Genomic DNA, 20,807 nt, shown 5'->3' with positions numbered 1-20,807 from the left:
TTTTAAGAGGAGGACAGTCTCATAAATTGGGGACACATTGCAAACTGGATTTAAACCTGCAACACCAACATAAGCAACATGACTCAACAGAGCATGTGCAGATATGAACCAATCAACAGGAGTGGATAGTAGCAACAAAGTTTCACTTAAATATGATTGCATAATAATTTCAAAGGAATTATATAATATACATGAATAATGTGTTCCTGTAGCTCAACTGGTAGAGAACTGCGGTAGCAAGCGCAAGGTTGGGGGTTCGATTCCCTGGGAACACATGATATGTAAAAATTGATAGCCTGAATGCACTGTAAGTAAAGCGTCTGATAAATGTATTTAAAATTTAAATTTTATTTATCTACAACTCCAATAGAAAAGACACAGAAATGTTGCAACTCAATAAAAACGATGAGATATTTTTTCTACTACCTATTTGGGAAGGATGCACAAACAGAGACTGCCCTCTTCTGGATGTGTTATTCAGTAACATTAGAGCACAGTGCCTATAGTTTTACCAGAAGGCAGATCCACTTAAATGAGTAAAGTTTAATTGTATGAAAAACATACTTATTATGCCTCATTGAAGAGCAAAAAAAGTTCTCTCGAAAAAGCACAATGCAGAAATTTTCCATAATTTGTCTGGATGGACTAGAACTTGTGGATTTAAGAATATCAAAACATCAGTACATCAAACTATTTAATTGCACAGGAGTAATAAGAATCTTTTTTTACATAATCTCATGCAATGGCCCCTACAGTAGGTTGAATTTTTACCTTCTGGCTGCCTTCTGGATCCAGGGCATGTACACAGGACACATACTCCTGCATGGCCTGCTCCGTACTCATGTAGGGTTGCTTTTCAACCAAGGGAGTGGGCTCTCTCATAATTCAGCTCCAAAACAATGCCACGAATAAAGAAAGGTATCAAAATGTCCTGCAAGAGCGACTTCTTCCAATGTCCATGAGCAATCTGGTGATGATTCGTGCATTATCCAGAATGATGGAGCAGCATGTCATAAAGCAAGAATATATCAGCATCAGTCAGGATTGAGAACAGAAGCTCATAATCCAGCATGCCTATATCCGTGATGTAGTTTTTATTTATTTATTTTCTAAGGCTTTCTGACCCCAAGACTCACTGCAGAATCTTTAAACACTCAAAGTATACTCTTCACGTTGCATTAAGAGAATATACACACATTAGACAATATACTGTAGGTAGATTTGTATAATTTCCTGTTGACTGGAACTCCTTAATTATTGTCCTAACATTGGAAATGGAATTTGGCCTTTGTGTTTCTCATTTATACCTCAGTGAAACATTAGGTCATTGCTGGACAATTTCATGTTAGTCACTTTGGTGTGCTAAAAATTTAAAATATGAATGGAATTATAGGTCTTTAGAAAATTTAGTCATAATATAGGGGTACAAATAATTGTGGCCAATGTGTATTAGAATTATTTTTGTATTATTTTTGTTTACTTTTGTACTTTTGTTTTTATTAACTTTTTTCTTCTTTTTTTGAAATATTAAATGTATAAACAATACAGGTTTATTTTTTAACAATATTTTTTGATCATATTTACTTGGGTGCCAATAATTCTGACCAATTTTTCTTCTGCATTTGTTTTTCTTAGATATGCTTCCATTTAATTTTAAGCTTTACTTGCCTCATTCCATGTTTTATTGGAAACCTCTGTCAAGTTCATTCAGATTGGTTTTAAATTAATCTAGTTTATTTTAGTTCAGGACTCCATAGTCCAGGAGTTAGTCATCTGAATTTAATCTATGTTTCAGAAAGACATTTTAAAGCCATTATTAACTATTCTAGATTAAGTCTACTCCAAACCTTTAAGTCTGGGAAGCTGCCCCATTATCTATTAAATATATCTTAAATCTATTTTACTATGCTATATTACACTATTCTATAGATTATTGGACATTGCAGTTTCAAATAATTGAAAACTTTGAAAGAATTTACATTATGGATGGTTTGCAACTATTGAATTTAATTGAACACTTAACAGGGATTTATGCGCGGATTATTGCAATGCACGCATTGTGCACAAGATGGCATACAAATCACATTTTCCTGAGCGAATCTTGATATTTATTTCCATCTCATTTCTGTTCAATGCGCGCAATGCCCTTTTCTTATCCACCCCATTTCTGACTAAATTGCAAGTTACAAGTGTCACCATAGTGTTCTAAAATAACACATGAAGTGGGAATGCAGGCCTTTTAAGGAGCATAAATCAAGTATCAATAGCTTTGAGTCAGCAAGCAATATTAAGTAAGCAGATTTAACATAAACAAGAGTAAATGGCTCAGGTGGACTGCTTTAAATGGCTAGTTTATATATAAATACAGTACAAATTATATACAGTATTATACTTATAGAACAATTATTGTTTTACACCCTTTCAATTCAAGGAAAAATCCATAGAAAATGTAAATCAATAACAAAAATGAATATTAAAAGTAATATGTACTTTTATTATAGTTTTTTTTTTTTTTCGTTTTTTTATTAAGACAAAAAGCATGATACGATTAATCACACAGTTATTTCTAAACGCACCTCACGGTGTTCTGTGACGCACACACGTCGTTCGCCCAGTGCGCGCTGATGGCGGACAGCAGCTACTTCACAAACGCCTCGAGTCCGGAGAGAGAAAGTCCCTTCCAGAGACGCGCGCACCGGGGCTGTAGTGCTGTCATTTAGGCACCTGTTTCGAGAAGTAGAAGGAGGGAACTTTTAGTCCCCTTGTCTTGCGGTTTCACTTTGAACGGGGTAATATGTGGGACCGAGGAATAGTGAACTGTGATACACCGGACAGGATTTAGACGGAACGCAACGCAACGCAACGGGACGCACGCCGCTCTGTAACTTAGTGACATAAATAACAAAAGCACCGAAAGAAGACGCTGCCCGACCAGAGGATATTATCATCCACCGACTGTGGATATCTGCTCCGCCAGCATGAAGTTTGCGGAGCACCTGTCTGCCCATATTACTCCAGAATGGAGGAAACAATATATTCAGTACGAGGTAAGATTTATTTAAATAAATTAATTATTTTGCATGCTGCACGTAGTCCCTATAGTTCGCAGAGATTGTGAAGCAACTCGGATGTAGCAATATGAATCTTCAGCGGGCTATTTGATTTGAACAGTTTGTAATTGTGAATATTGTAGAAGCTATGAAAGACTGTTTACAGGCTTAAGTTCAGTTCTCTCTCTCTATAGATAGATAGATAGATAGATAGATAGATAGATTGATAAAAACGTGACCTAAGTTAAAACAATAAGATGTCTGAAAAATAAACACTTTGTTGTTGCAGTGAAGTACACTATATGATAGCCTACTGCATAATATACAGTAGTATGCATCACATACAAAATTTGTCTCTTTATGTTCTTTGATATTAATAAGAGAACCATTGGCAGCTTTTGCATCCATGCATTTTTATTTACATTTCAATCAACTTTTTGGTGTTTCCCTTTTTTAAATTTCAGTTCATAGCGATTTTTTTTCTGGTTTGTTGACACTCACAAATCGGTGCAGCATGGAGCATTGTCAAACACCTGCCTGCATATTTGGGACAAAGGAGGAGAAATTGCCTTAAAAATATCTATGTTATATATTCTGTTTTAAACAGAATTGTGAAGTTATATTAAGTGAACTAACCTAAATTCTTTACGTTTTTATTTTTAATTTTTTTGGGATTAAGCCAGAAAGGTCATTTGATTTAATCAATTTGCTCGCCCACTTTATGTCTGCGGCAATTCATTTGCCGAGTGTGGGAGTTTAATGTATTTCTGCAAATATATATATATATATATATATATATATATATATATACATATACATATTTAATGTAGCTTGATACAACAGTAATGATGATTTATGCTTGTTAAACTCTTATTAAATATATAATATTGCATTAAAAAAATCATGAAAGGTATTTATACATCATTTCCTCTATATAAGGTAGGTTTGCCTCCTTTTCTTCATTTATGAAAGGTTTAACACAGCTGCAGTCCATGTTTTCAACCAGCATTAGTTTTATGAGTTATGAACAAAGAAATTCATGCCCCATCACTAAATATATCATGCCCCAATACCTAGCTTCTGCTTCAGTATAATCTAATTCCAGTTAAAATAAAACATAATTAGGAAAAAACTACATTTAATTACATTTAAGAATTACTTGTTAAGAAATTATTATTATTATTAATGAGTGTCGTGTAATCATTTTTTTTAATCTTATGCTGTTTTTGTTGACATCTGAAAAGTGGATGAAACATTTTTGTTTTGGTCATTCAAACTGTTTATTAGTGAATAATTTCAAGCAAGATTTTAATTTGATGTTGGTTTATTTACTGTTTCTATGCTGTGGAATTATTGACTGCACCCTTAGACAATAAATCAGTCATATTTGTTGTGTGATTGTGGATGGTCAAGGCTTCAGCATCCGTCTTGGCGCAAAGGAGGAGAAATCCTTTGTCTGGAGCATTGAATCTGTAATCAGACGCAGAACCCAGACAGACATGAACTGTCTGAAACAAAACACATTTGTCCATAAAAATTGCAGTGATTGTCTGTTAAGAATCATTCTAGTCATTTTTTGTTCTTCTAGTTTGGCAGATTGAATAGTCTTTGACCATTTAATCAAAAATATATGCATCCGTTGCAGATATTCTCAGGTGAATGCTGCCACTGTGGCATCAAAGATTGATGGATTGATTAATGTTGTCTTCGGCTAGACTTTCATTGTCAAACCTCAGTTACTAGCCGCATGGAAAAATTCCTAATGACCAACCTGCCATAGACACTACCAAAGAGTGTTATATGGATCTTCAAGCTGTATTTACACCATTGACATGACACAGATATATGATTAGCAATATCCTTTCCAGCACTGTACTGCCTTATCAATGAACTATCTGGCTCTATTCTTTAGATGTGATGATAGATTGTGCAGAAATGGGAGTCTAGGCTCTGATTTTCTCTGGGCAAGATGATGACAAACATCTATTTTCAGCTACATTCAATATAAAGTGATCCATTGCAGTTCTGTCTTATAGAGTGTGTCTCAAAGAAAAGCAGAATGTATTAATGCTTGGTCATTGAAATCCCTCTGTGAGCAGTTATGCCATGATTACTGGATGGACTCGTCTCTGCTCATCTATTGCATTGCCGCCTGTGGCTGACAGTGCCATAGAAAGTCATTAAGAAGCAGCTCCACAGGCTCTATGCAATAAAACTCCACAAACTGTTTTTAAGGAACCTAATAAAAAATGAACTTCTTAAGAAAGTGACAAACTCATTTATCCTTTCCTTAAAATTTTAACAATGCAACGTGTATTGTTACTGTATATAACACCTTCAAAGAGGATGACCTTGAAAATATTATGACATATTGAGTGATTTACATGCAAAGGTGGATAGAAGATTGCAATAATAGAAGGGTGAAAGAAAGAAGGCTGATGACATGTTTAGTCTGTCAGTTGATAAACTGAATAACTGATTGAGTGATGATAAATTAATGAGGTCTCACACTCCATGGTTGTGCATTTTAAGTAGCTGTATCTTTTATTTGCCTTTAAGGCTGAATAAGAAGGGAGAAAGTGAAAACTATTTGTGTTTATGGAGGTTTCAGAGGATCATAATCATGATTGTCAATAGAACAATTGTAATATACAGTATATTTAGCAGAATCATGTTATAGCCGAAATGACTACATCAGGAGATTCATCTGACTAACTTCAATACTGATTCATGCAATGAGCTCACTGATTTCTGCTTAATTATAAAAAATCAGTATGGCTCACCACCAGAGAAAATATGAGTGGTGGTGGATGTTCTGTTCCGGTATATTTAACACATGTGAATGGCAAGGTTTTGTGGGTGGTTGCTAGGGTGTTGCTTTTCATTTCCTAAGTGTTCTAAAAGTAGTTGGTTGCCAGGGGCTTCTGGGAGGTTGCTTCATAGGGTGATTCTCTGCGGATGCTAAAGTGTTCTGGGTTGATCTTAGTGAGTTTCTGAATGGTTTCTATGTTGTTCTTGTCATTTTATTAGGTGCTGCTGTGCAGTTGCTAAATATTCTGAGTGGTTCTTTATGTTTTCTATGTGGTTGCTAGTCTGTTGTAGGCAGTTGCTGTAAGGCATAGCAAGGAAATGTTAGGCTTTTGCAAACTGCAAAATGAGAAGAGCCCACCAAGTATTTGTGATCCCTATGTAGGACTTGGATCCTTCCTTTAATGTACATCTGTGAGATTAATTTGCAACTATTTTATCGTTCTCTGGTGGAAAATGTTAGTCCTATCATATTATGTTATGTATAATTCATGCGTGTGCGCCAAATTTTTAAACCTAAATGATTTAGAATAAATCACTAAATCTAACCATGAGCAATAGTTCTATAAACTTGCCTTATCAAAAATAAACACACATATATATATGGCTTGCATTGAGCATGCATACAGGATATTTCTTCAAAGCAGCAGGTCTGCTTACTGGCTGGGACGTATGGATCTTGCAGGCTGACTTCACAGACCTGCTGTTCGTTCACACATGCATTGACACACACGTACACACACGTACACACACAAACACATATACACAGGGACTTGCGCTCTCTCTCCCACTGGGAAGACATCTGCTGCCAGGCTCGCTGGACGCAAAGATCTACCGAATCTCACAGCGATGCATGCACACTTATTTCTGGAGGTTGGGCAGATGTATAATGCAAATGTATCCTGGTTACAGTTATTGGTTGTATAACTTGAATACTCTGTAGAGCACATCTTGCCTTCATGACATCTTGTGTCATCAGCATCATTGTCATAGCAGTGCCGCCATCTTGACGATTCTCTCATTTCATTGGTTGACTCATTGGCCAGGCTTTGACCTTGACTGTGAGATTCGTTTATAGTAAAAAGAAGGGTTCACAGCATCTGTACAGCCCCACTTGAGTTGGCATTTGTTGGTGTTCAGCTTGAAAGACAGATGTCTGCTTAGCATATAAATGTTCTTGATTGTGATTTGTCTTTTGTTGTGTCTAGATATGCATTTCAATCTATGCTATATATTGAATAAGCAGTTTTCTGCACTGACAGCAGCTTGTGAAGTAAATTTCCAGATAATGTTTCATCCCCTGCGTACTAAATGTTTACGTTGACTACATCCAACAGATCTTATTTATTATATGAAGAAGTGAGTCTGTAACTTATCCTTCATTGTAGAAGTGTTTTGTCAGGTAAATGAAAATTTGCTTGATAGGCTAAATTGACTGGTTTTATTATTGTAAATATGTATTTTACATTAATTTCAACATATCAAATGATACAGATATATATTAATATATTGGTTATTTTATTATTTTTACATGTATAATTTATAGCTTTAATATAACTATTAATATAAAAAATTGATTTAATTGTCCTTTATGTTGCAATAACTGCACTTTTTTAAAAATCTGATATTCTGATGTTTTAAAGCATACTAATCAGCTTTTTTATATTTATGAATTATCTTCAGAGCCTCCGTAAGTTAAAGAAAACCGTTTTGCTCTTGAATGAATGAAACTAAACCAATTACAGAGATCAAATGCAGTTAAATTACTGAGGCAGCACTACAGACATAGAATCAAAAACCTTTGGGATCAAGTTATATGTTTCACAGCCTGAAGTATCTGGAAACAAACCATGCATAATTGTCCAGTGATTTTTATTATCTGCAAGGTTAATGGCATAGTGCACATATATAATGGAACTGATTACACATTACAGAGTTTAATATTTGTGTTTAAAGAAATAACAATACTCTTATAACATGCTATATCAACGTTTGAAGTAATCTCAATTAGCCTACATATCCTGAAAGTCAACTCTCTTTGCCGTGGCAAGTTGCCTTAATAGGCTATGTAAGACTTCTGTCATCATTGCCCTATTGACCTGCAACATAAGACAGTGATCTCATCATTACCGTATCTATTTGTCTGACACAGGCTTTCAAGGAGATGCTGTATGCGGCCCAGGACCAGGCCCCATCCATAGAAGGTAAGGAAACTCCCGTCGGAGCATGCAACTGACCAAAACCTTTTTCCATTCTGTACTCGTTTCCACCCTTGGATGAACTCCTACTATAAATAGAGGAAATTTCAGCACTGCCACATCTCTCACAAGACAGTGGGGTAGCTCGGCATAGCTATAATTAATACAGGACGTCAGATGTCCGCCGAGGTGTGAGGGTGACAGTGTGTGACGTGGAAATGGTTTATCTGAGTGACTGTCGCAAAGAAGTAAACAGAGTTCTTGGGTTTCAAGTCATTGAGTCTCAAAGTGATGCAGCTGATTTCCTTGGCAGATGTTTCAAGGTGAATTTTGGTTGTAGACTTCAGTGATGAAGTATTTAATGAATCCATTCCTCTAATCAGTGTTTCATGTGGCATTAAGTTTCATGACAAAGCATGACACAACATGCTTTGCCATGATATGAAATGATATGATGCGAGAATGAATTATAGTTTAAAGTGTCCTATGAGACAGAGCAGTTGTGCATATGTTTTGCCAGAAACAAGACTGAGTACATCATTCAGAACAGTGCCAGACACCTGAAGAAGGTCCACACACAGTTTGGCACCCATCTCTCAGAGAACGAACAACTAACAGCCCTCAGGAGATTATGTGTGTGTGTGTGTCTATGTGTGTGTGTTTATAAAGACCTGCCAAACTATAGAAGAGATGTTCTTTCCAGTCAGTGCTTCTGTATGTCTCTGTCAGACATTGTGTGTGTTTCTGGCAGGCCACTTTGACCTTGTTTTTGGAATTCAGGGTTTTCGTTGAGATGGGAAATGAAAGCAAAGTTGGCATGTCTGATTGTCAGAATAACAGATTTATTGTGTTAACGTTTTGGGTGGAAAAGAGGAAAAGCCTGAGCTGCATTTTAATTGGGTTTTTCTTGCTGGCATACAAATGCACTTTATATAGATATGTAGTAACATTACTTTCATCCACAGGTTGCTTGTAACAAACACATGAATTGTTAATATATTAGTTGTGTTTTCTATGGCCAGAAGCTTATATTTAGGCTTTTAATTCATCCCACATATTTAAACATGCAGCTTATTGCAGAAAGTGTGTATTACTTTTGAAAGCAATCAGAGCTTTTTTTTTTATTATTGCCAGGAGGAAGATTATTAAATGGGTAAATAATTAGGACTGCAATATATCTGAACCATATTGGTTATAGGCCAATATCGTAATAATTTATTATTACTGTTAAATGTAATCTTTATCATAATTAAAAATGAATATATATATTTTCATACTGTACATTATGATGTTTTTAATGCTTTAATTCACTTGTAGCATTTAAAATGACTTTTTTTTTTTTATATATATATATATTAGTAATTTATCTGCAAGTAATTTTTTAGTAAGTGCATGATGCATCTCTAGACAAAACTGTAGACTTGTACTTGAAAATTAAAAATTCTGTCATTTATTTAATCACCGACCACTTGTTCCAAACCTGTATGAGTTTCATGTTTTATGATATCATGTAACCACAGGATTAAGCTAGTCTTAATCTTAATGATAATGTTGCCAGTATATGGTATTATAATCAATGCCAGTGTCTAAATCCAGAAGATAAGAATTAATCCATAAAGATCAATGGCTTTCTCGCTTTCCCAGCATTCAGTTGAAGCCCCACACAGTTTCCAGTATCACTACAGCTGTGGTGCGGTCTTTTCTTCTCTTCAAAACCGCTTTGATGTCCCTCTGCAGGGAAAGTGGATTGATGGAGAATAGAGAAGAGGAATAAGCAGACTTATTGAAGCACCTGTCATGTGGCTTTTCTATTAAGTTTCTTGTCTATCAAAACTCTTAACATGATTTGTGAGGCTTAACACAGTAGTTTTTCAGATATAGGTTTGCAGTGTCAGAGTCTGTTGAGATCAAGTGATGATTTTATTAAATAAACCTCCCATGAAACCCTAATTACCAAAGCTAGATTTATGAGGAACCCTTTTCCTTCACAGTCTGCAGAGTACAAGAGGAGTTTTGATATTCTGTGAACACACCGGTGCCCCAGGGAGGCAATTTATTGGGTTATTACGGCCCTCTCTCTCTCTGGTCTGATCTGATATAGTCATATTGAAAGCCCAATATTGAGAGAGGGCCAGTTCAAAGTGTCAGCATTCCCATACACTGTCAGGAACACAGATCGGCTCAATATGCTAACGTGTTCAGCTACGGAAATAAGCAATTGAGGTCCCTAATGGGACCGAGGTACGTGAGTGTTTTAATAAATGCCTTGAAAGATAGAGGATGAAAGATCACTGTAAACTTGCTGTAGACCTTTATGCAAGACCCATTTTTTGTGCCTAACTTATTGTATCAAACCTAGTATGCTAACTACTCAAACAGCATTTCAATGCACTTAAAAGGTAACCACAAAGAAAGCAATCTCAGAAAGTAATGCAAGTTCAGTGCTATACAAAAAGCATTGATAAAAATATTTAGTTTGACTATAAAATGATTGAATAAAGTTGTTTATTTGAATTTTTGGTTTATTTGAGAAATGGTTCATTAGCTTAGCAGTATGCTAACATAATCAAGTGTGAGCAGATTTGTGGCAAATAAAGCTCATTAGCATGTGTAAATATGAGCTTGAGCCAGAGGGGCTTGCCAGGACACAATTATTTCATATTTTTTTGTAAGGGACAGGAATGGTTTGCCCATGGTTACTTAAAGGTCATCTGACTCCCACCACAACGTGATTCATAACATTGTAGTCGAGTCTCTCAGCTTAGCTTGCCAGTTTAAAACTCATCAGTTTAGCTTTAATTGAGATGAGTGTATTCAAATAGCCTTCGTGAGCGCTTTCTAAGACTTTTATGGTTTTGGAGTCTCATGTGGTCTTTAACCTGCACTGCGGGCCTTTTGTCTCAGCCCAGCAGTGTTAATTAAAGACGAGACCGCAGTGAAGGAAAAATGAGTGCTAGCTTTCTTTTTTGCTTGCTTTTGGTATGGCCAAACCAGGTGAGATGTGGATGTAGATGCATTTTTATTGATCTCCATAGCAGAAATTTTACATGTCACAGCAGCACCACAGATATAAAAGAAAAAACAAACATTAAATAAAATAAATTCTATAAAGAACAACAAATTGTAATATAAAAATGTATATATGAGATTGAGGCTTCCTCCACAGGCAGCATACAGAGGAAGGAAGGCGACATGTCTATGATACTGTATAGTTCATTCGATTCTGTCACATTCAAGCTAAAACAATAAAAATGGCATCTGAAAGTTAAGGTCAGTTTGTGCGTAATGTACCTTTATCATAATTTATAGTGAGAAATTTGTATTGTAGTAATTAAGTATTTGGTTTAGCTCTAAAGCTCTCTCTGTTTTATTGTAGAGCATTAAACCTTTATGCTGCCTTAGGGGCTAGTTCACATAGAACACATTTTTCCATTCCACTGTGCTGCCTTGTTGTTTTTTTTTTTTGTTTTTTTTTTTTTTTTTTTTTTAATGTAAACACAGTAGATGGATGTGTGTTTGACCGTCTCTTGCCATTATAAAAAAGCAGCGCTCCAATAAAAGACAGTGCAACTTATTTCACAGCCAATGTATATTAGATCAAGCTACAGTAAATAATTTGAGCATTACTTCAGATTTACAAACAATAACTACAGTAATAGACAAAAGTGAGTGCAATTTGTTCTCATGAAATTCAGGGGCTTAGCAAACAGGGTGGGAAATTAGCGAGGGCTTGTGGCATCAACGCCACCATAATGAACAGAAATGCCCCACAAATTCAAGATAAAGGGGCAAAAATTGCCCCTGCACAAAACAATTGATTATGGCTGTCACAATTAAACTGAAATGTGAAAATTAGTGAACAGTGTCTATTCATGGAATTACATTTTGATTCACTCACACTGCGTCCGATTGGTTTTTATGCATTGTTGTTGTTGTTGTTGTTTTTTTTGTTTTTTTGCAGCATTGAGCAATCACACGTTTCCGCTGAGCGGAATGCAATGGCCAATCAGAGATGCCAGTTTAAAGTTTAACAGTTTAAATTTTTTTGATTGATTGAAGTAATTGGTTAAATTCAAGTGTCTGACATTAAAGACAACCTGTTTACAATTATTAAGGTGGTGGTAAAAAATTGGCTAAAATAATGTAGAAAGACCAAAATTTGCCCCTTAATGGAAAAGTTAGTTTCTGACCCTGATATCAAACCATAAATGTAGAAATTTCTAAATTTAATGATACTTGATTATATTTTATTATGGAGTGTTGTTGTGTATGACCACATTGACAATTTTGAAAATTTGTGTCAGTCTAGTACACTAAGCTTCATATTTTGGTTAGGAACTATGTACTTAAACTGTATGAGGCTGTATGACTGACACCACATGACCATCCACAGTGTTTTTTCATTACTAAATGTTTATATTACTTTTTTAAACTGACATAATTTCAGCAACTTTTCATATAAAGATCACATTTCACAGTCCTATCAGTTCCATATGGATGAAATGAAGTCTGTGTATAGTTTTCCTGGTTGAACATCCTTTAAATATCCAGCCATTTGGGATGTCTATTAATGCATTAGTATCTGAAATCTTGTTTTATGTTTCAATCTTTGTATTGACATATTCAGGACCCATTCACATTGAATCCTCCAGCCTTTCAAGGTTTAATGATGCTGAATCAATACTGGCAGAAAAGCAATTGTGTGCATCTTCTGCTACTTTATAGGTTAAGCTTCTGGTTGGCTGGCTGCTTGGGCATACCTCCAGTAATCCAATAGAGCGAGAGAGATGAGGTGAAATTATCTTCCTGGTTTGAATAATCACAGGGACATAAGAAAGCATCTAGTATAGAGTCCTGCTCTGTATAGAGCAAGAAACAAGGGAACTGGGTGACCTTGAATCTTTTATTTGTAGGTTGCATACACCCATGCAAATCTTTACAAACAAAACAGCTGCATTTAAATTTATCTTTCAACACTGTAAAAAAATGCTAGTAAATTTAACAGAACAGAAACTTAAAATACTACAGTAAAAACCTGTTAATTGGTTGACTTTAAATTACCTTAGCACTTTATTTTTAATGTGAGGTGAGTGTGACCATTTGGAACTTGAATGTGCGAAACTCAAAATCAAACAAAAATCATATATGTCATTTTACTATAAAAATAATTTTGTCAAATTTATGTTTTTTTCAAGGAAATAGTATACATCACCATATAATTTAACGGTGAAAAAACGTAACTTTAACAGGGTATTGTTGACAGTGTAGTGTATGCATGTGTGTTGTATATGATGCTCCCACAGCTCATTTAAAGCTGAGTAGGGCTCTTGTAATGCGGAGCTGTGAAAAGCTTGTTGCCTGCTGAGAGAGCAGCCAGTGTAATTAGTGTTTGGGGCTCGTTCTGATCAAAGAGCAGCGGACGCCATCATTCTCTTACTTTCAATTTGAGTCTGTGGAGTCTGGACACAGTTCTCACACAGACGTTTTGATGGACCAAATCATCTGGTTCATAGTCTTTTTTTTTTTATCCATTTATATTATTCGGCACACTTGATGCACAAATGATTTTCAATACACATGTATTAAAAAAAGATCAGACTACATTTACCTTTAATTCTGCTTTTTGTTTGCTGATTAATATAGTTTGAATAAGCCATCTTACTGACCATCTGGACTACATAGAATTCCTAAAAGAACATTTGAATACAAGGTTTATGTAACCCAATTAATTAAAGCCGTGGCATAAATAATACTGGCATTTTCATTCTCCCAGCTCTTGTGCTGCAGAGGTGTATTTTAGTTTTGTTCATCCTGTTCATCCTGTTTTAGCCTGCTGCTTTGACAGACATGTGGTGGGTTATTTTAAGTGTAGGACGTCTTGTTGTTGTTATTGTTATTCGGCACGCGTGTAAAGGTGCCACATCTCTCATTAGCACAGATTCCGATTGGGCAGCTTTGGGAGCGCGCTGTTGCCCGGTTGTGCTGGTCCACGGACACAAGGCCAGGCAGGGGCCACGTTCAAGGTGGCCCACTAGCTTTGCAGAATCAGCACAGCGCCAACCCCCCAGTGCTCTGCATTATTGATGGACTTCTTCACAAGCTGCCTCTCAGATGTGAAGCTCGCTGTTAATTGTGAACTAGCTGGAATGTTTTTACTTCCTTCTTGGTGGAGAGACAAACACGCTCAAACTCTGTGATGAATAAATTAATTGTGTTTGTTATAAATGTAGTAAATTTGCTCTGTTTATGAAAAACCTTTATGCTAGGGATATTTGTAAGGTGGATAAACATAAGGTGTTGAGCAGAACATTATTTTATTGATTAGGATTTGATTAGATGAAAATCAGACTTTATTTTATAGAAATTTTAGGGGAAAAAGTAAAATTTTTCAGGGAATATTCAGTTGGAAATTCATAATTTGTTTTATTATTTATCATGTTTATTTGATCTGGTTAGTATTATTATTTGATCTTTATCTTTATGTATTTTATTGCTAATTTTATTGTGTATATAAAACTAGCAATTTCTTCCACCACTGAAACAACTATGTATTTACTTCTGAGTAATGAATATGTAATAAAAACATGGACAGTTAAAAAATGTAGGAAAGCAAATAGGGTCAATTTTGATTTCATGTAGTCTTTTAAGTCTAATGCTGTGAGCTTTTATACTAAAAACATTCAAGAGGAGCAAAAAAATGAAAGTGAAATGAAAGCTTGCAAAAAAAAAAAAAAAAAGTGGTTGCTGAGGGACAGGCATTTACAGAAGAAAAATCACAGAGTGAGTGAAAAGACTTTGTAAGATACTATAAATCTCTTCCTCCTGTACTTGAGTGTAACATTTCAGAACAGGACCGTTTGAAATCTGACATCGACAGCCTGAACTAGCACACAGGCCGACAGCCAATCGAGAAGTCCTAGACTGTAGGAGAAGCCCACATCTCATGTTAAATGCAGTTGCCTCAGCTACAGTAGCTTAGAGCAGTGAACCCCAAATCCAGGAGAGATGAAGTCCATCCATTATTCATCTGTGAATTACATCTAGGCCGAACAGTGTTGGGATTGTCAGGAGGAGGGGGAAGGACAGGAGGTTATGGGAGACAGCAGGAGTCAAGGTCTTATTTGAGAATGTACGCTTAAGCTTTTAAACATCTAAGACAGCACATGATGGATGCACATTTGACTCGCTGTTTCAATATCCAGAAGCCACAGAATGTTATCCATAAAGATAAATTGAAAGATATGTTATTAAAAGAGTTAGCACATACTTATTATTGCAGTTTAGACAGTAAATGATTAAAGACATTGCCTGATGTGTAGCATAAAAAAAAACTATAGGTTCATTGCAGTATCTTGAAAAGCAAAGAATAGAATCGTCACTTGGATTATAAAACATTTTAAATTTAGCCACTATCATATGACACACTGACATTTAGTAAATCCCTTCGTAAATGAGCCAAGGAATACACATTTTAGTTCTTCCTCTAAAACAGACTATTGAGTTTATTCACTTTCTCTTGATGTCATATGGGAATATGGGAGACATAAATGGCTCTGTAATGTTTGTTTTGTCAAACACATTCCCTTTCATTTATATTCACACGTACATATGCGGGTGCAGTGTCTAAGGGAGGAGGTTGAAATTAAACTATAGGAGGTGGCTGTGCTGCCATATGCTCAAATTTCTGCCACACATTCAAAAGCACGTTTTCCTCTTGTTTTGTTGTCTTACTCTTGTTCGCTATGATCTCTGGTTTTATACACTACCATTCAAATGTTTGAGAGCAGTAAGAATTTTTTTTTTTTTATTGTTTTTAAAAGTCTCTTATCCTTGGTAAGGCTGCATTTATTTGATCACAAATACCGTAAATAGTAAAATAGTGAAATATTATTAATCTTATTAATTATGATTAATTTATTAATTTTAAATCTTTTTCTCTGTCTTAACAAATTTTAAACTAATTTATTTAAGTGATTGCAAAACTGAATTTTCAGCATTATTTACGCCAGTCTTTAGTGTCACATGATCCTGCAGAAATCATAATATGCTGATTTGCTGTTTAAAAAAAGATTTCTTATTGTTATTAATGTTGATAACATTTGTGCTGCCTGTGTTCTTCGGGGGGGGGGGGGGGGTATACTGGATAAAAGGGTTAATTTTTTTATTTAATTATTTTGAATGGTAGTGTGTTTTCACAAGACAAAAGGAAACTAAAATTAGTTTAACATTACTGTTCACACAGCTAAGTTGGTAGAGTTACAAAAGAGCATTGGGCCATTGTCAAAAGATAAATATATTTACACACACATATATATATATGAACCTATACATTAAGTTTCCATTTGATCTGAATCAGCAACTGTAGTTTGTTCAGCAATATTTCAGCAAGTAAATTTGATATGCATACTGTTTCCATCCCTATAAGGTCATCCTGGGACATCCGTAGTCTTTTATGCTATCTCCACTTGCACTTTGATAGCTGCAGTCTGATTGGTTGTTCGGTCTCTAGTGTGTCTCTGCGGAGCAGATTGTGTTGCTGAGAGATCTGCTGTCTTCAACACATTCATCTTTAATCTATATTCTAATGGGCTTTCTCTCCAGGGAGTTTACAGGTGCCAACACCCCCATAGCAATGTGAGAAAATTGAGCAGATCTATACAGGATGTCCAGCAAGTGCTAAAATACGAGGGTCCTTTTATGAATTCACGTGCTGTTGTGGGTAAAAGTAGAATTTAAAAAGTCTTTTGTAGTGTAACTGGTTTCTTGTTTGTCATCATGCAAGTTTGTCACCTTGGCCTATTTGCCTTTTTTATCAAGAGCCCATTTAGGTTAGGAAATATTGTACTTTTTTTTTTATGGAGTCTAAATTTATCCTAGTGCCTTTGTCTTCCAAAGCAGGTGTATTTCATTTGAGTGTGGCCCCTTTGGGTCTGTGTGTGTGTGTGTGTGTGTGTGTGTGTGTATTCCCATGCTGACTAGGATCCTTTTATGTCGTACTGTAGCCCAGAGCAAAGCACAGACTGGAGAAACTCTGCTGACATTGACAGGCCTTGGTTGACATTAGAGGAAGGAGGAAGAGTCCTGGAGCTCATTTCATCACACATGAACACTCACAATGCACTTCTTGTTAACTAACTCCATGACATGAAGATCATAAAAGCAGCTTTCCCATTTAATTTGCATAAAAGAATCATCATTGTATTTAATCTCTGTGACGTAAACAGGGTATTGTCTTCAAAGTCTTCAAAGAAGAGCCTTCAGATATAAGTCATATAGGAGTTATCTGAAAAGCCAGACACTCTGATGGAAATGGTTATATGAATTATTGATTGTTATTGTTCCCGGTCAGCTTGATTTATATTAAATGATAAATTATTCACCGGACACCATTCAAAGGAGAAGATGTGAGATGCAGGCCCATCTCAGCATTCTCACCCTGATTTTATTGGATTGGAAACTGAATAAAAAGTACACAACCATCAGATTAAGTAAACGAGGTGTATTTTGAAGCTTTTTATTGTCTTATTTTATTACGTTTTATATTATGATTATGATGAATAGCTCTGGTTAATCCGCATTGATCTGTAGTTGTTTTTTGGGCACCAGTATGCAAACTACCCACAGCTCAGCAGACCTGATATTTTTTTAGTTTTTAGGGTATTAGTTATATTTATTTGAAGGAAATATTCTCTGGTTTCATTGAGCCAGAAGTTTTATACATGTACGTATTGATAGATAGATCACCTCAACATCTGCTGGTAAAGCTTTTAGAGAGTGACCGTGTATCTCTTTGAATGAGAATGCAGTGATTATCTGCAATTTACAATTTACGTTCTCGCCTGAGGATGCACGCTTATTTTAGCACATCCTCGAATTGCGGGTAATGCATTTGAGACGAGTATTAATAAATCACCAATTACCTTTGTAACCTAATTGTAATCCAACACCAGAGTCTCTCACGCTTCATACAGATGGCCCACGTAAGCCCTGGGGAAGAAACGATGGAGACGGAGAGAGGAAGTAGATAAAAGGAGAGACTGGAGGCGGGGTCAGTGAAATGAAAGAGGACTCAAGATTCATGTAATATACTTTCATTAGCAACATATGCTGCTGCTTTGTGTAGGTCTTTATTAGACAAAATTACTTTTTTTTTGATGACGATTTAAGTATGTATATATACACACATTTATTTGACTAATTAAATTCAAATAATATTGATTAGAACAAGTACAATATAGTTTAATATATAAACATTACCTTTATTATTTATTACATTATATATATTTTTAAAATATGAAGAGTTTGGTTCCAAAACGCAATAAATCCATATTGATTCATTTGAGTAAAATGTGTCTTCTTTACCAAGAAAGTGGCATGATGAAAACCACTATTTTCTGTTTCAAACTTTCACATAGCATCTTAAAATCCAGGTTTTGGTTTTCAAAGATTTATTATAAAATTGTATCATTTTTTTTTTCCCCAAAATGCAATAAATCCATGACCATTTTTTTCCGTCAAAATGCAATAAATCCATGACCATTTTTTTCCGTCAAAATGCAATAAATCCATTGAATCAATGTGAAAGTAAATTGATCCACATATGACAGCCTCTGAACTTGGTCAGTACTAATTATATTATATCAGAATCAGAATCAGAATGAGCTTTATTGCCAGGTATGTTTACACATACGAGGAATTTGTTTTCGTGACAGAACCTCCACAGTACGGCAGAATGACAGCGACAGAACATAAAACACATAATAAAAGAATAAAAAATACAAATAAGTAGATAGTGAATGACAATATACAAATCGACAATTGTAGGCATGTATATTACAAAAAGCAGTTATGTATGAACATGTATATTATGTGCAAAATTTAAGTGTATACTAAGTATGTGTGTTAGATAAATAAGTGTATGTGTATATAAATATAAAGTGTAGTGTGTTCAGCGTTATTATCAGCTGTTCATAAGATGGATTGCCTGAGGGAAGAAACTGGTCCTGTGTCTGGTCGTTCTAGTGCTCAGTGCTCTGTAGCGTCGACCAGATGGCAACAGTTCAAAGAGGGAGTGTGCTGGATGTGAGGGGTCCAGAGTGATTTTGACAGCCCTTTTTCTCACTCTGGATAAGTACAGTTCTTGAATAGATGGGAGGATTGAACCGATGATTCGCTCAGCAGTCCGGACTACCCTCTGTAGTCTTCTGAGATCAGATTTAGAAGCTGAGCTGAACCAGACAGTTACTGAAGTGCAGAGGATGGATTCAATGATGGTGGAGTAGAACTGTTTCAGCAGCTCCTGTGGCAGGTTATATCATAATCAATACTTATATACAGGCACTGGACTAAAAATACATCATCAGTCATCGCTTCCAAAATGAATTTAACGGGTCATCTTGTTAATGCTATAAATAAATTACAGCAATAAAATAAAATTTCATCATGAACAAGAACATGAACAACAGTATCATATTAGACCACAGAAATTCCAAAATGACATTTCCCTTACATTCAGCTTCCAAAAGTGCATTCATCTTTGCCATGTTGCAAACATTTAGTTGACTAGTGCTATGTGCTGTATTAACAAAAACATAAATGGCATTAATAAAAACACTAACACTGACAAGCTACACAATATCACGTTCATAATCGAATTTGATTCATCTAACGAATGCAATATAGCACTGCTTTTCTGTGATCTATGGCTCTGTGTATTAAATTTCGCTCCATCTAATAGCCCATGATGGAGATTTACTAGTACTATTAATCACACAACTGGCTTTGCTGACAAAATGCACATGACAATCACATGCAGTCCTTGTTTGTTGATCACAAAGTACAAAGTAGAGGAATATAACTAAGATGCGGAGTGTAAAAGCACCACCAGAATGGTGCGGCGTGATTGGTTGAGCGGATATATCACATTCTGCAAAAAAACTGGCGCTTGTCACGGTTTGGAAAAAAGGGAGAAAACATAACCAAATAACTCTGCGAATATCATATATATAATAAAAATGTACTTTTTAATACCGACCAGAAAAAATACTGATTTTGGTGGAAACTCAATAAAATATAATTTTATATATTAAATTTTATATTTAATTTATATCTTATTACATATTACATATATATAAGTATGTAATATGTAATAAGATATAAATTAAATTGATCAAAAGTGATTGATAAAGGCATTTATAATGTTACAAAAGATTTCTTTTTAAGATAAAAGCTGTTCTTCTGAACTTTCTGTTCATTAAAGAAACATAAAAAAAGTTCTTCATAATAATAATAATAATAATAATAATAATAATAAATATTTTTTTAGCAGCAAATCAGAATATTAGAATGATTTCTGAAAGATCGTGTGGTACTGAAGACTGGACTAATGATGCTAAAAAAATCAGCTTTGTAATTACAGGAATAAATTAATTTTAAAAAATATATTCAAATAGAAAGCCGTTATTTTAAATAGTAGAAATATTTCACAATATTACTGCTTTTGCTGTATTTTGGATCAAATAAATACATACTTCGTGAGCAGAAAAAAAAGGCAATTTTTTTTTCAAAAAATCTTAGTGTTCAAAAACATATATATATATATATATATATATATATATATATATATATATACACTCATACACATTATTATAATTACAATTTCAGAAATGTCATCAAGTAATGACATCGTGTGATCTGACCTTTTTATGTCTGGTTTATTGTGACATTCATACGGTTTATGAAAATTAAGTTC

General features: G+C 35.0%; 1 protein-coding gene across 1 annotated transcript in view; it reads left to right on the top strand.

Annotated features, from left to right (window-relative positions):
• Nucleotides 1-2,590: 2,590 nt before the first annotated feature.
• LOC113093566 (xenotropic and polytropic retrovirus receptor 1 homolog) overlaps nucleotides 2,591-20,807 on the top strand; it is a 66,799-nt gene continuing 48,582 nt past the window's right edge. The window contains exons 1-2 of the mRNA XM_026259254.1: nucleotides 2,591-3,047; nucleotides 8,011-8,062. Coding sequence (XP_026115039.1) covers nucleotides 2,979-3,047; nucleotides 8,011-8,062 — 121 coding nt within the window. The 5' untranslated portion in view covers nucleotides 2,591-2,978. The remainder of the gene's footprint in view (nucleotides 3,048-8,010; nucleotides 8,063-20,807) is intronic.

The sequence above is a fragment of the Carassius auratus genome, unplaced genomic scaffold (assembly GCF_003368295.1).
Source record: "Carassius auratus strain Wakin unplaced genomic scaffold, ASM336829v1 scaf_tig00215076, whole genome shotgun sequence".
NCBI lineage: Eukaryota > Metazoa > Chordata > Actinopteri > Cypriniformes > Cyprinidae > Carassius > Carassius auratus.
This window is presented reverse-complemented; position numbering and strand designations above follow the sequence as displayed.